At 37.7% G+C, this 15298-nt stretch overlaps 1 protein-coding gene across 1 annotated transcript in view; it reads right to left on the bottom strand.

Annotated features, from left to right (window-relative positions):
* Nucleotides 1-478: 478 nt before the first annotated feature.
* jakmip2 (janus kinase and microtubule interacting protein 2) overlaps nucleotides 479-15298 on the bottom strand; it is a 37968-nt gene continuing 23148 nt past the window's right edge. The window contains exons 10-22 of the mRNA XM_084136674.1: nucleotides 14866-14994; nucleotides 13860-13943; nucleotides 13601-13663; nucleotides 10744-10842; nucleotides 9039-9137; nucleotides 8898-8951; nucleotides 8721-8786; nucleotides 7366-7434; nucleotides 6446-6523; nucleotides 5670-5873; nucleotides 4130-4195; nucleotides 3792-3865; nucleotides 479-2459 (exon numbers count right to left, since the gene is read on the bottom strand). Of these exons, the coding sequence (XP_083992800.1) occupies nucleotides 3815-3865; nucleotides 4130-4195; nucleotides 5670-5873; nucleotides 6446-6523; nucleotides 7366-7434; nucleotides 8721-8786; nucleotides 8898-8951; nucleotides 9039-9137; nucleotides 10744-10842; nucleotides 13601-13663; nucleotides 13860-13943; nucleotides 14866-14994 (1062 nt within the window). The 3' untranslated portion in view covers nucleotides 479-2459; nucleotides 3792-3814. The remainder of the gene's footprint in view (nucleotides 2460-3791; nucleotides 3866-4129; nucleotides 4196-5669; nucleotides 5874-6445; nucleotides 6524-7365; nucleotides 7435-8720; nucleotides 8787-8897; nucleotides 8952-9038; nucleotides 9138-10743; nucleotides 10843-13600; nucleotides 13664-13859; nucleotides 13944-14865; nucleotides 14995-15298) is intronic.

Here is a 15298-nt window from a genome sequence, read left to right as displayed (position 1 = left end):
ATTCGGAGATCAACTATTTTTGACTGTCAAAATGCCAGCAGACACAGCTTCAGTGAGTTGTTCAAAACCTTTCTTTTTAGTAAACTCTGTGTCCACAAACACTGTCCTCAATGCTGGAGTTCATGTGTAGAGCTCCTGGTGATACTTCCAGCAGTTTCATGTTGTGTCGAGCTTTCTTAGTGTTTTAAAAATAGCGATTTTTGATGCTATCATGGTCGTGCCCCAAGCACTCCCATTCAAAAGGCAATTTGACCGAAAACAAAAATAAGGTCAAATTTAAAAGTGGCGTTTCCATTCTAATTATGCTTTTAAACGAAAGTTCGCCTCGGGTAGATTCATAAAAAGACCCTAGGTTGCCTTTTGGCGAGAGTTGCCCTTTAATATAGACATATCATATTCTGCAAATTAATATTCTGTCTGTGTCTGAGATCAGCGTGTTCTCAGTGTGTCCAAAGGTGAAAAAAGAGAGATTATCATATTTCTGAGGAGATATTAGACTTTAATGAAATGAAGCCAAACCTGGTATACAGAATGCCCCAAAAACATATTTACAAGCCAGAGACAGCCAATTAAAGGGAGTTAGAAAGATCATTCGGTACAAACCAGTTAGTGAAAGTCCTGCTGGTACGCTACAGCTGTTCGTTTGAAAGAGTAGAAAACAACTAGGCTCCGGGAAGAGATGATTAAATACAGGGACAGTCGAGGAAGGCGGAAACACATCTGCAGCCGTCACCACAATATACATCGCAAGAATAAACTGCAAAGTGACTCTACTGCTCAAGCTGCAGAAGGAGAAATGTATTCACATCAGGAGGATATAGAGACACATGTACATATCAACAGACATATATATTACACTGCAGTCAGAAAGAGGAACTGCTGAGCTTCATAGACATGGAATATTATTGGTCAATAGGCCTCGTTCATCAACCACAAGCAGAGTGAGTTTCTGTGCAAATCATTCGTGAAAGCAGTCAGTATGTGACGATTTAGTTTCATTTGCAAACATTTGTTGAATGATGTGAGTATTTACTACAGGATGGTTTTATTTGCGTAAATTCTCGCAAGGTGCAATATTTTCTTTCTACAATTTACACAACTATTTCACTTTCATAAACTGTTGTGACTGTTTACTTATGATTGGTTTTACTTGCGTAAATTTGCATGTTTTTTTTTTTAGGTTTTAAGTTGTAAAACTGTCACATGGTACAATAATTTACACAATAACAGTTTAAAGTCGCCATGAAATGAAAAATCACCCAATCTGTTTTCTAAATACATGTTAAATATTTTACTGTGAGCAATTCATTCTGGACTGTACAGGGTTAAATTAAAACTTGTTTTTTATTTTATTTATTTATTAAAATGTCACAGCTGGATCTTTGGATCTCTGGTGATGTATGCAGTACTTCTCCAAACATTTAGTCCACTTAAACCCTGTTTCTTTTTTACAGTCGATTGCAAGCTCATTCATGCGAGTGCAACACACACATCCAAAAATCCTAAATCCAAGTCCTTGCCCTACATTTTTTCTTTTCTATAATTCACAGTATGGAAGACAAAATCGGTCACTACTTCCATTTCATCACAACTGATGAAACCATTTCATAAACTGTTGCATGTTACTATTTAATTCATAAATGGCTACTTGTGTAAACTTGCATGGTGCAGCAATTTACATTGAAAATTGTTTTGTTCAGTAAACCTTTACACATGAATGTTTTTAAGAATGATTTACATAAAAAATAAATGTTGCTTGTGATGGAGGAATGAGGCCCGATACAATACAAAAGATATCTATTAAAAACCAGGCTGCCCAGTATTGGTTCTTCCACTGAACAGCAGGTTGGTTGCAGTAGTCTACTCAACTTTCTAGGGGTAAACAAAAACTGCTAGTTAATCGTGGATGGTTTGTAGTGGACGATCTGGCTTTCTCTCTCAATCTGTCTCTTTCTCCGGCAGTGAGGAAGACACCTCTCCAAAGGGATCCTGACCACAGAGATGCGACAGTCGCCTCACTAACAGGCCCTGAGTCAGCACACATTACTCCTGCAAAGGCGTCCATTTCGCTTTTCATTTCCCAAAGTGTGTGTGGGAGGAGAGACAGATAGACAGAGTGAGAAAGAAAGGGGTTTGTGGGTTGTGGTTGGTAGCAGTCGCAGTAGATCATGGCGGGTGTCCCTGCATGGCAGAGATAATCCATGATCCTCTAGTTGGGTTGATGATGGTGTTTTCGTCACGCTTGTATTGGTCTGTAAGTGTGATGTCAAGCATTCTGTCCTGGTTCTCCACAGAGGTGTAATCTAATCCAGTGCAGATAATCCCAATAAAATCCATCATCATTAACTCTGAATTTCCCACTTCTACACGAGCAAAAACAAAACAGCCAGTAATACACCTTGAGTCGTAACAACCGGACGACTGCAGTTGCATGCGACAGCTCCAGGTTGCTTCAAATCCTGTGTGCGCAAGGACAAAAACTCGGATCAGTTCAACATACACCCACGGTGGAGCCATTCAAATCCTACAGGATAATGAACAATATTATTCGGTGAAAAAATAAATGCAACGTTTATATCAATTCTGTATAAAATGTTTTATATATATATATATATATATATATATATATAAATCAAGTAGTGTGATACAAGATGTCAAAAGAATGCATTGTTTGCTTTGGGTTCATGTACACAAAAGTAGCAGCAACTCATCTATTGCTACAATTATTACTCATATGTTATGTTTAATTGTGCTTTTTCAAATGAATCCAAATAGGATCCAACAGGATAATGGGAATATCATTTAACCCTCTGGTGCTGTTCGGTTATTTCTTTTTTACTTCATCGGAATGGTCCGAAATTTGATAAATGTTTTGGCACTTGCTGTGTGAACACACACACACACAAAATCATGAACATGATTTGAACGAGTTAAATGGACCTGAAAAAAGTACTCATGCTCGTATTGTTCGCGGTCAAAAGTGACTGCATTGGAAATGAATGGGAGACGAATTCTATCTAGTGGAAGCCTTCGGTACTGCGCCCAAACAACATCTGACTGAAAGCTCATTTTTTGAGATATCAACCTCAAATTTGGAACACAACTTGTAAAACGAGTTTCGGAAAATATATATTTCATATCAAAATTACAAGTTGTATTTTTGTGCATTTTTCATAATAAGGTTTTTTCAAGTTCACTTTTTAAAACTTTTTTCACTTAAGCAGTAATCTGCCAAGTGTAGTCTTTAAAAAGAGAACTAACTTCAGTCTGAGCTCCAAAGCATTAAAGATTTATGACCGTTTAAGTTGGAAATTTCATTTTCAGGTCCATGCTCAAAAAGTGAATACATGGATTATAACTACTGCATAAATATAATTCAGTACGATAAAATCATCTTAAAATACAAAATATTAAATAAAAAACATTATAGGACTAAAATATAGTACAATCATTCCATTGGGGAACAAAAAGAGGTCATTTTTGACCGACACACGAACAGGACCACAGAGTTAAAGGAAGTATGGATACTGAAATACCAATGTGCAAGTAATTATGGTTTTTACTGCTGGAAAGATGGCAAATAAGTAAACTGAAGTAGTTCCCTTTCAATACTCACTAAATAAATGTCATGATTCATGTAATGTTCTTAATGTACTCAGCAGTATCATCTAGTACAAACCCCTAATACAATAGTTTAGTCTCAGTCAAGGTCTAAAACTTGGCTTTCTGAATGAATTATATTTTCCTCAAAAAACCTGAACACAAGGAAGACAAAAAGATTCTACACTCACCTCTGCAGGAGATGTCACAGACATCAAGGCCAAAGAATAAAGGCAAGAGAGAAGAATAAAAAGAGAAATAGAAACTGAAAGACAAAGAAAGAAAGAAAGAAAGAAAGAAAGAAAGAAAGAAAGAAAGAAAGAAAGAAAGAAAGAAAGAAAGAAAGAAAGAAAGAAAGAAAGAAAGAAAGAAAGAAAGAAAGAAAGAAAGAAAGAAAGAAGTATTAATTAAGGTTACAGCCAGGATAGGAAAATGAGCAACATTAACATTAGAACAAACAACAGGAGACATGATCATTCTGACAGATCATCTTCTATAAATCATGAGTCCGACAGCTCTCCTGTCTTACCTTCTCCTCTAGATCTTTAATCTGTCTCCTCTGAATGTCAGTCTTGTCTTCCAGATCTCTGATCCTCTGCATTGAGAGAAACACTCATTTCAGTGTGATTATCTTCAGTATGTCATCGCTCAGTAATCTAAAGCACAATTATCACAGAGCTCAATAATGGAGAATACAGCGGGTCCAAAAGTCTACCAGAGCACTAGTTGAATGCACCACTGAAAAGAAGAAAAGTATGTGGGTTTTATTCATAGAGGTTTTATTATATGCTTTGGTTTATATTTGGTATTTCCTGATAATTTGCTGCCCTCTTCTGTATATAACAGCTATTGCATCAGGTCAGAGGTCACTATCTGACATACATCACACAAAACCAACACAAGTATGAGAGGTTTTTATACACATTTACAGTCTTTTATAGTGTTTGCATTACAGTTACCAGATTATAACTGCATTTTCACTCAGATTCATGACTGACTGTGAAATACTTGCAGTGATATTTCCATTTGTTTATTGTTTGATGGCATAATGCCTTTTAATGTTTCCAAAACCAGTTTATAAATCGACTGAATAGTCAAACTGGAGAAATTGGTTGGAAAATTAGTCATCATCACGTTTGGCATTTTTAAATCAAAATGAACCAAAAACCTCTGAGAGAGACCGTTTTCATGATGATCGCTGGCTAAGGTTTTGTTGTAGTAAAGTTGTAACCTTGTTCCTTGAAAAGTCAATGGAATCATTTTAAAGGTGACTTTTTGGGACTTTAGCTTATTCACTGTATCTCCCAGAGTTAGATAAGTCCACACATACCCTTCTCATCTCCGTGCGTGCCGTAACTCTGTCTGACCCACCCACCATGTATGGACTTATCTAACTCTGGGGGATACAGTGAATAAGCTAAAGTCCCAAAAAGTTGCTGTGTTCCTTTAAACGATACTGAAATTTCATTGTTTATATCCGTAATGAAGCAACAACACACATCTGACGAGGTGAAATGTTTCCAACTCTTATTGACTGTCATGTTCAGCATATACTGTCTCCTGTAGCAGATTTCGGTTCCTGTAGGTGTTTGTTCAGTGTTCAGTTCAGTGTTGTCTGTACTCTTCTTCTTGCATTTGGTTATTTCTTCAACAATGTCTCATTTATTAATTAGTGGGTCATGCTACAAAACAGCTGCCATTTGTGTCCCACACATACACGAGAACATCACTTTAAAAATGAATAGCTGATGATGAATACAATGATGATTGAGGGATGTGCAAATAAACATTCCTCAAAAGCCTGATGTATCATATTTGATACATACATTTAGCCATGCCAGCAACATGCCCTCAACCACATCACAGAGCAACTGGGTCTCCTAGATTTTCCTCCAGTCCTTACACATTTTAAGAAAAGAAAAAAAAACTTTATATGATTACTTAATATGACAAACTTAAAAGTATTATTTTTTCATCATGAGGATTCTGTGGCCTGTCTCTTTGAAAGTATGGCACATGCATTTAAATGTATTAAATGGTTTGAAAAGAAAGTGTGTTGTGTTGTGTACCTGATGGGCCTGATGGAGCAGCTCCATGCGCTCCTGCAGAACCTGACAGTCGTACTCTCGACTCTTGCGCAGCATCTGTCTGCGCAGTCTCTCCACGGCCGAGCGCAACTCGTCCTTCTGCAGCTCGTCCAGAGGCTCTCCGTATTTGATCACTTTATCCTGCTGCAATGCGTTGTACAGAGTAGCCTCCAACTCCTGGATTTGCTGTTGCACACACACACACACACACGTACAGTTACAGATTGTGACGGTAAGGTGGTAGTTGTGTGGACTGTCAATGGAGATATACAGTATATATATATAAAATCAAATTCTATCAAATTATTAATTTAAATGTTAGTACATTGTATTAAAGACACAATATAAAGTGGGATAATATCGTTTTTTTGTGTGTTTTTTTCGTATTCGGATTAAAATTAAAATAATGGTTGGAGATGGTTGGTTTGGTTCATGGTTTAGAGCACCAATGCAAAAATATAGTGCCAAAATACGCTCTGGAACAAAGAAAACGTTGTAGAATGAACTGGTCCATGCGAATTTTGACAAGAGAAACCTTTCGTGGCACTATAATGAAAATCTATTTGACTACCACATTAAAGGTCATATAAAAACACTAAAAATGGTACATCATAAGCAGATGAAGATTTTACCGCTATGTCTTTCTAACAGACTCGAAAACACAAAATATCAAAATGAACACAATATATACCACTTTCTAAAACAGAACATCATAGTAATTGTTTCGCTGTAATTCATAAAATGGATCATTATTTCACCATGTAAGCCTGGTCCAGCGCCTGCTTCCGGTAGTCCAGTTCCTCCTCCAGATATCCCTTTTGTTTGCAGAACATCTCCTGCAAGTCAACCGTCAGGGGTTTATAAGCATCATGTTGTAGGTGCCATTAAAACATTAGTCTGAGTGTGCCAAACTTAATTACTTAATTCAACAACTTAATTAAACTGATAGACCCGTTACATATAATGCAACCCCTGCGTATTATCCTAAAAGTTAAGCTCACCAAAAAACTACTGTTAGCGAAAGAATAACAATGATAGATTTACCTTTTACCTTTTAAACAAGTTGAGTCTTTTAACTCCCAGACCCAAGTAACACACATCTGAGTGGACTGTGCGGATCACTAATGCAAACATACATCTGCAGCAACCTATTTTGCTTAGTTCGTAAATGTAAAACCTTTTAAACATTTTTTTTTTTTTTTTTTGTATATATTTTTAAAAACAGAGGAATTCATTAAAATTACAATTTTAGAATTTTAAAATTTACTAAATTACAAAATATTCGTTCATCAGATGAATGTTATGTACTGTACACTTCTACCTGACTGAATTTACATTACTCAATATCTTAAACTTTTAATCTGAAGGCTTGTGTCTAAATGTTTTTGTATTTAGAAACTGTGTGTCCAGCAGGGCGGGGCCGAGAGCCGCGAGAACGGAGCGAAGCCAGTGGCGCGACTGTTAATGAGCTACTTTTTCTAAAACGTTATTATATATTTATTTATAAATTGATGTTTTAAAGTGGATAGTAAAGTGGCATACATGGGTAAACAAATTACATTGGTTGTCATTAAATAACAAAATGGTCCCTTTTTTTTATTCTAAAATGTGTCCAAACTTTTAACCGGTACCGTGTGTAAGACAAGTAATGTGTAAAGATAAGACATGTTGTTCGTACCATCTCGAGCTCCAGGTCCATCATCTTCTGATGCAGAGCTGCTTCTGTTCCTTCAATCTGCTGAATCCACTAAACCACAACACACAAAAATACACACATTCTGTCATCTCTTCATTGCAAATCATTACACTGGTCTACAATTTTCAGAAATAAGATTGTGCTATTTATTATGTATTTTAATGTGCTGAATTATAATAAAACAATTAAAACAACTGATTGGCTTTACATTTGTAAAACATTTACACTCTGCATTAGTTCAGCAGAGTGATGTAAGCTTCGTTATGATTGCATCATCCACGACTTCTAGGAATGACACAATGCAAGTCATACCAGCTTCAGATTGCATCATTCATTGTTTTGCCTCAAAAAAAGTACTGTCCAAACCCAGACATAGATGTATTCATAGGTCTAGTCATAGATGTATTTTAGTCATTTCTGATTTCAGTTGAGATCCCTCCCCTTTATTACTCACTTATCCTCCACCATCCTCAAGTCAAGGGTCGTATACTGACCCAATGGCATATCTTGAAAACTAGAGCCAATCAACAATTTTAAGCATCATTTTCATTTCATTAGTAAAGTTTAACATCGTCTTAGTTAAGGGAATAACATAGTTTAATATGAAAAAACGGTGGAGTGTTCCTTTAAGACAGTTATTTATAATCTTTTGCTGTAGTGTGTCAGTAGGAAATATCAGTTTACATTTCCAAACATTCTTTTTGCCATTAATTGTAATAATCCAGTGAGATTTGTGTATGCACAAGGAGTCTGACAACAGCCGGTATGATCTGATCTCACCATCATCGAGTCCGTCTGTGATTACATGAAGAAACAGAAGAAACTGAGACAGACTAAATCCAGAAGAACTGCGGGAACGTCTCCGAGACGCTTGAAGAAACCTTCCTGCAAAGCTACCTGAAAAACTATGCGCAAGTGTACCTGGACAAAAGCCGTTTTAAACGCAATGGGTCGTTACACCATATATTGATTTGAACTAGTTAATAGAAGTTAAATCATAAATAAATTCAATTTGTGATTTTATTTTTGAAAGCATTCTCACTTTACAGCATTTTAACACAAGTGCCAGTGCTTTTCACAGTACTGTAGCTTTGCAGGAAGGTTTCTTCAAGCGTCTCGGAGACGTTCCCGCAGTTCTTCTGGATTTAGTCTGTCTCAGTTTCTTCTGTTTCTTCATGTAATCACAGACGGACTCGATGATGGTGAGATCAGGGGGGGGGCACAGTACTGTATATGTACTGTATATGTAAAGAAAAGTATATGTAATGACAGTCAGCATTCAGTGACTGTTTTTGGTTCTCTCTAGTGTACTTCACCTGAAACAGGAACCCACGTACCTTCTCAGCGAGAGACAGCACAGTACTCGCTTGAATAATGGCCACCTGCTCCTCATTCCTCAAGTTCTGCGTAAAGCCAGAAACACATACTGAGCATTTACACTACAACTGGTAATATTCTAGCCTATCGCAGAAAGAAAAATGTTGCGTGGATAAGGATTGTGGTGTGTGACGTACCCCGTTATCCCCGAGTATATCCAACAGCTTGATGAGGTCTGGTATACACACGTCCTGTTGAGAGGAGATGACAGCAGAACTGGCTCATGAGTTCTTACTGTTATTAAAAGCAAAAGTGGCAGTGAATGAATTCATACTTACCTTCACTCCCTCCTTTATACAGTAGATCTGTAGTGCACTCACTCCCTCAGAGAAAGGATGGATTTGAAGGTTAAATGGAGGCGATCTCCTCTCACGCTCCTGACAGATTACATCAAACACACGTTACACACTTCCACCAACAGCATGATCATGTGCACTCCAGTCTAACGTCTCCACTATACCGTCCACATAGATGATAGATCGTTTCATTACAGAAGGCTGTTGCATTTCTGTACTTCCACCACTAGGTGGATGCATCCATTTGAGAATGTAAAACGAGATGAGAGACAAAGAGTGTTTTTGTTTGTCTAGAAGGAGCATTTTGGCACAGCAACTATCCATGGAAGTATGTGCACATTTGTGTTTTACTTACAGATAAATAAAGAGCTGTGCAAATTTCATGCTGTATGATATATTGCACTTGCTCCAGGAAGCACATCTGTACGATAACACAGCAGCCCTGTATATTTCATTGGACCCCCTTGGTCAAAATCGCAGTGCGAGGATGGAAAAGCCAGATGTGAACACCATTATGCTGCTCTAATAGCCATCTGAAGGAAACTCTAACACTGCTAAATGGCAGTGATTTTACAGAAGCCTCCAATAACCAGGAATAATGATTAGAACAAAACTACAGACTGACTGAATTGCATCATGATTTTCTTATGACCTCCTTGATAAAAATTCCTTGAGAACAAATGAAGCAAAACAATTAAATTCTGAGTTACTCACAAACTTGCAGTTACAAGTATGTATTTTATGTCGCAATTTAAAGGGGACCTATTATGCAAAATTCACTTCTATATTGTGTTTGAACATATTTATGTGTCCGCGTGGTAAAAAATCCATTCACTCAGTTTGTTACTTTCCTCATAAATCTGAAACAGTGCCTCAAAATGAGCCGTTCAGGAATGTGATTCAATATGAGTCACATTGGAACAAGCCCCGCCCACGATTGCAGAGAGACTCCGCCCTATTAGCTTAGCTCCGCCCCTCAGTGAGCGGTACAGTCCGCCATGTTTATCTCCTCGCCAAAGTATTCGACAGCAGCATTCAAGTAAGAAATATATTCCTATTAAAGCTACTAAAGTTATTCAGTCAAAAGCAGTGAGTGATAATCTGTTTTTCTTTTGTTGTTTGAGTCAAATTAACATCAAATATGTGTATATTACGCTGCTTTTACTTTAATACACAGATCTAATATACACATGTGATTTCTTCCCCTGTTGCGTACGTTCACAGACATAACTAACTGTGTTTATGTGAGCTCAGTGTTTTTGACATAACCTTGTGTGTATTTGACAGTTTGCTTCAGATGTGTGCGCTCAGAAAACCATATATCAGAAGTTTAGATTGATATGGCTTTAAAACGCATGTAGATAATAAGCTTTCATGATGATGAAGAACTGCAATGTCATGTGAGTGTGACCTTGTATCTGAGGCACAAGCTGTACAGGCTCCGCCCTCTTCTGGAAAGGGGGCGGAGCAGCAGCTCATTTGCATTTAAAGATACAAGCACGAAAACAGCATGTTTTTCCTTCCACTCAAAAATGGGACATGTTATAATAAATGATCTGTGGGGTATTTTGAGCTGAAACTTCACAGACACACTCTGGGGACACCTGAGGCTTATATTACATCTTGTTAAAGGGTGAATAATAGGTCCCCTTTAAGTAAGGCCACATGAAAGAGATAGAGCTCAAACCTCCAGCTCAAGTATGCGAAACTCCAGTAGTTCATTCTGATCTCTCGAGTCCTGTAGTTCCTGCTGCAGCTTTCCGTTTTCATTCTCCAACTTTTCAACCTGTCAAAGAAACATTACAAAATGTGACTAATGGACCCTATGAAAGACTTTCATTGATTGTGCTTTTTACAAATGGATTTTTTGAGTCCTACGAACCTCTCAGGATCTATATAATGTATATATAACTGTTGAATAGAAAGTTCAAAAGAACAGAAGAATTTGCCTGAAATAGAAATCTTTTGTATTATCTTTTTGTATAAATGTCTTTTCTGTCACCTTTGAACAATGTAATGCATTTTTGCTGATTAAAAGTAATGTTTTAAAAATGAAAAGAAAAAAAACCCGACTTAATCCAAACTTTTGAATAGCAGTGACTCACAGTTTCCACAAAAGTATTAAGCAGCAACTGTTTGCAATACTGATAATAATAAGAAATGTTTCTTGAGCACCAAATCAGCAATATTAGAATGATTTCTGATTACTGGAGTAATGATGCTGAAAATTCAGCTTTGATCACAGGAATAAATCACATTTTGTATTGTACCCTGATGCTATTACACTGTGACAAATAAATGCAGCCTTGGTGAGCATAAAAAGACTTCTTTCAAAATCATTAAAGTCCCCCTGTGGTGAAAATCCAGCTTTTTAATGTTGTTTATATGTCTATGTGGTGTTTTTAATATGCTTTAAGACAAACCATGTGTAAATTCATAAGTCGACACCATTGCTGAGTATTTTCTCCTTAAAACTGCAGTGAACCAAAGACAGTCTCAAAAACACGCTTTGAAATCTCTGGTGTTTCTGACGTCACAAACGACCTTCTAACCAATCAGATCAACGTGTGATCGTCAACCAGTGGATCTCTGAGTGAGTGAGTGAGTGGAGGCAGGGCTCATTTGCATATTTATAGAACCGCGTATACTAAATGAGGCAAGGGTGTCGAGTTACATTAAAGATATTTTAAGGCATGAAGAAACTTTTTTCAAGGAAAAAACATTTAAATATGTCATTTTGGTGATCAAAGATGAGTTTTAAGGGATAAAATTATTGAATACAGGGGGACTTTAAAAGAATCTTAAATATTCCAAACTTTTAAACATCTTAAATATTCCCAAACTTTTGCATTTGATACAAATATTATAACATGTCATTACAGTACACTTACATTTACCTGAATGTAACTACATGTATAATAACACTTGCAAATTGCCCCTGAACCTACCGTACAATTTTAAAGACACCTAATATAAAGTGAGACCCAGACTTTTGCTGGAACATGATGACATTTGGTGACTTGTTTGTAATTGGTACTGCCACACTTTCGCACCAGAGGAACCTTTTCATAGTTCCTACAACTATTGGCGGAAGCTCCCGTGCGTTCACACCGCAGGAACTGGGAACAATTTTAGTTCTAGGAACTCCTTTTGGAGGAACGAATTTAGCTCCTACATCAGCATCGGTCTAAACCAGCACTATAGGAACTATCCGTGACGTTAGTGTTCGCTGATTGGTCGAATGTACGAGAAACACCAGCATACGCCATTTTTAAAAAGGCAGTGTAAACACACAGTATAGCTTATATATTTACTCCAGAAACTAACTCTACGAACATGGAAAACAGTGATAGATGGACCTCTTAACATAATTTTGTATTTCTGCTCAGCAACACTGAACATACACCACACTGCAAAAGCTAATTTCATTACTTTCTACTTTCTATGTGTAATAGTTCTATCTAATAACGTATGAGACAGGACTGTTAAACAGATCGTAAACTAATGAACATGGAGAATGGGAGCACTGTGAGCTCAGGCTCTGGCGTTCTCAGCGCCGTCAAAATAAAAGTCACAACAACGAGCGTGTCTTACGCGAACGCAACCCGGAAAACGTTCCTAGGGGAACCATTAGTTCTGTCAGGACCACTATCGTCAAATAAGATTGACAATTAGCATACAGTTAGGATTGGCAGTATGGTTCTGTTCTGGGCAAGAACTCCCTGCGCATCCATACATGACTGTACATTATCCCTTATGTATACATTACATATATACATTCCAGTTATTGTTACCCTTTTCCTGCAGAGGCTCATGAAACCACTACATAGAATTGAGGGAATGATCTCTGATGAATTTGAGTGTGCACACCGACGCCAAAAAACGCCACGCGTAAAAGCATCATTTTTTTAAAAACGCCTCAGGTTCGTTTTTTTGGTTTGACGCGCCGCGTCAAAAACTATCCGACCAATGAGATTGGCGCTTTTGCTCACGTGTCTGGAGCTTCTGAAGTTACAGTAAAACACAACTTGGGGGCGCTCAAACACAAAACGGTCTTGCCGAGCACACATACGTAACGGCGAGGAAGATATATGCCAAGTAGCGTCTACACTGCCGGGAAGAAATAAGACGAGGAAGATGCAAGGCAAGATGAATGTAGAGCTGCTGGTCTCGTTGGTGTCGGAACATAAAGAAACTACATGACAAACGCGACAGCGACTACAAAAATCTTGATAAAAGAGAACTGTTATGGAGTGGTATTGCAGAGCAAATGGGCCTTGATGGTGAGTTTCATTTCACTTAATTGTCTTTCATGTACATAGGCTTGTAACTTAGCGCCATCTAATGTCAGGGAATGAATTTGCATGGTCACTCGGCTCATCGTCAGCGAAAATCGCTTGGGTGTGAACACAAAAAACACGTTGAAAAACGCTGGCGAATAACGCGCGCCGATATTCGTCCCGGTGTGTACGGGCCTTTAGTCTATCATTAGTTTGTTCATCCTCTGAGTGTGTCAGTGTTGAGAAGTCAGCATGTACACACACCTTCTCCAGCAGCTCTTGATTACGCCTGAGGAACCGTTGCTTCTCCTCCACCCATCTGGAGTCCTGTGAGTAAGAGAGGGAATTATATGGGAATTAGTCATACCTGTGCTTTATAACCAGATACCCAGAACAAATCAGTTTGTAAGTATGGAGAATCACTCAGCAAGATAAATACCACACTAGATATTGATTTCTTAATTGCAAGTCACTGTGTATGAATTCTGCATCGCTAATACCAATAGTAGTGAAAGACTTTTACCTGTCCTTTTACAGCAAGCTCTTTCTCCAGGTCTTCGATTTTAGCCTTATACCTGTGAGAGTCTGCCTGGAGCTGCTCGTGAGCCTACAGAGATGAAGTAACTATTAAATACAAGAGTAATTTACCAGAATATGCACTATATGCCTGTGGGTTCAATGTAGTTCAGCAATGTGTTCTTTTGAGCACATAACCTTTCAGAAGCTCATCCACTGCTGTATTTTTACTGTATGTTTATTCAAATTTCAAGCACAAAAAAAATGTTGAATAGTATTAATTGTTTTTAGGGTTTTCCCATTAGGTTTTCAAACAATCTGAACCCTATTACATTTTAAACACAATGCAAAACAGGTACTTTAAGGGGACAATTATATATTATGAGCAATAACCCACGAGTGTGATTTGGCTGTAGGTAATCACATCTGTGCTGATATACAGCCATATCGCATGGCTACGAGTTATTATTATTATCTGCATCTAGCTGATATTCTTCAATCTTATATTCATAATCACAAAAGCATTTTAAATGTCTACTGAGGAAAGCGATATCTTTGTCCTTTTAAAAGCCCCGGGGATTTCCCATGACAGCGCTAGTCAATGCATTTGTAAGTTGCGTCTAATTGTTTTCAGTCCATTTAAATATAAAGGTCTTTGCTACTGACTCACTCATAAAGACAGTCTTTGCTGCCATCTAATGGTGTAAAATATATAATTTCCTGCATGTTTCTGCATGGTGGTTGCACATGACTTTGATTTGACTGGTAAAATGTTTTTTAAACATTTATATTTTAACAAAACCGCTTCACTGCTTATTTGTTCTAAGAAATAACGACTTAAGGTTTTCTTTTCAAAAATTATTATACATTTTTTTCTGTTTTAATGTATGTTTGAATTGCATTTTCATCTGGCCAAAACAAAACAAAACAAAGAAAAACAGTGTCATGTCTTCTACTCAAGTTCTGTAAGCTGTTTAATGTTAATTACAGCACAGACAATAGTTCAGGAATACCTTAGCCTCCATTTCAGCATCCAGCACCCCTCCTTTCTGCTCCTGCAACAGGGCGTATGCTCTCTGAAGAGCCTGATATTCCCGCGTCAACTGCTTAAACCGCAGTTCTGACTCTTCAGCCGCCAGACCCTAATAAAGAGAGCATGAGAAATAATGCACAATAATGAGCATGCGAAATAACCCAGACTGCAACATAGTGTCGGCCCAGATCCGTGTGGATTCATCGTGTACCAGATGTTGGCCGGATCTGGGCCGACACTATGTTGCTGTTTGGGAATGCACAATAATAATACAAAACACACCATAGAGAAGAAGTCGAGATAAACGCAGGAACCCTTAGTGAGAAAGAGTGAGTTAAAGGTGCAGTGTGTGATTTAAGCGGCATCTAGTGGTGAGGTTGTGAACTGCACCCAACAGAAGTTACGGTGGCTGA

This window comes from Abramis brama, assembly GCF_963993115.1.
Source record: "Abramis brama genome assembly, chromosome: 15".
NCBI classification, from domain to species: Eukaryota; Metazoa; Chordata; class Actinopteri; order Cypriniformes; family Leuciscidae; genus Abramis; species Abramis brama.
Note: the sequence above shows the minus strand (reverse complement) of the source record. Positions and strands in the feature narration are given on the sequence as shown.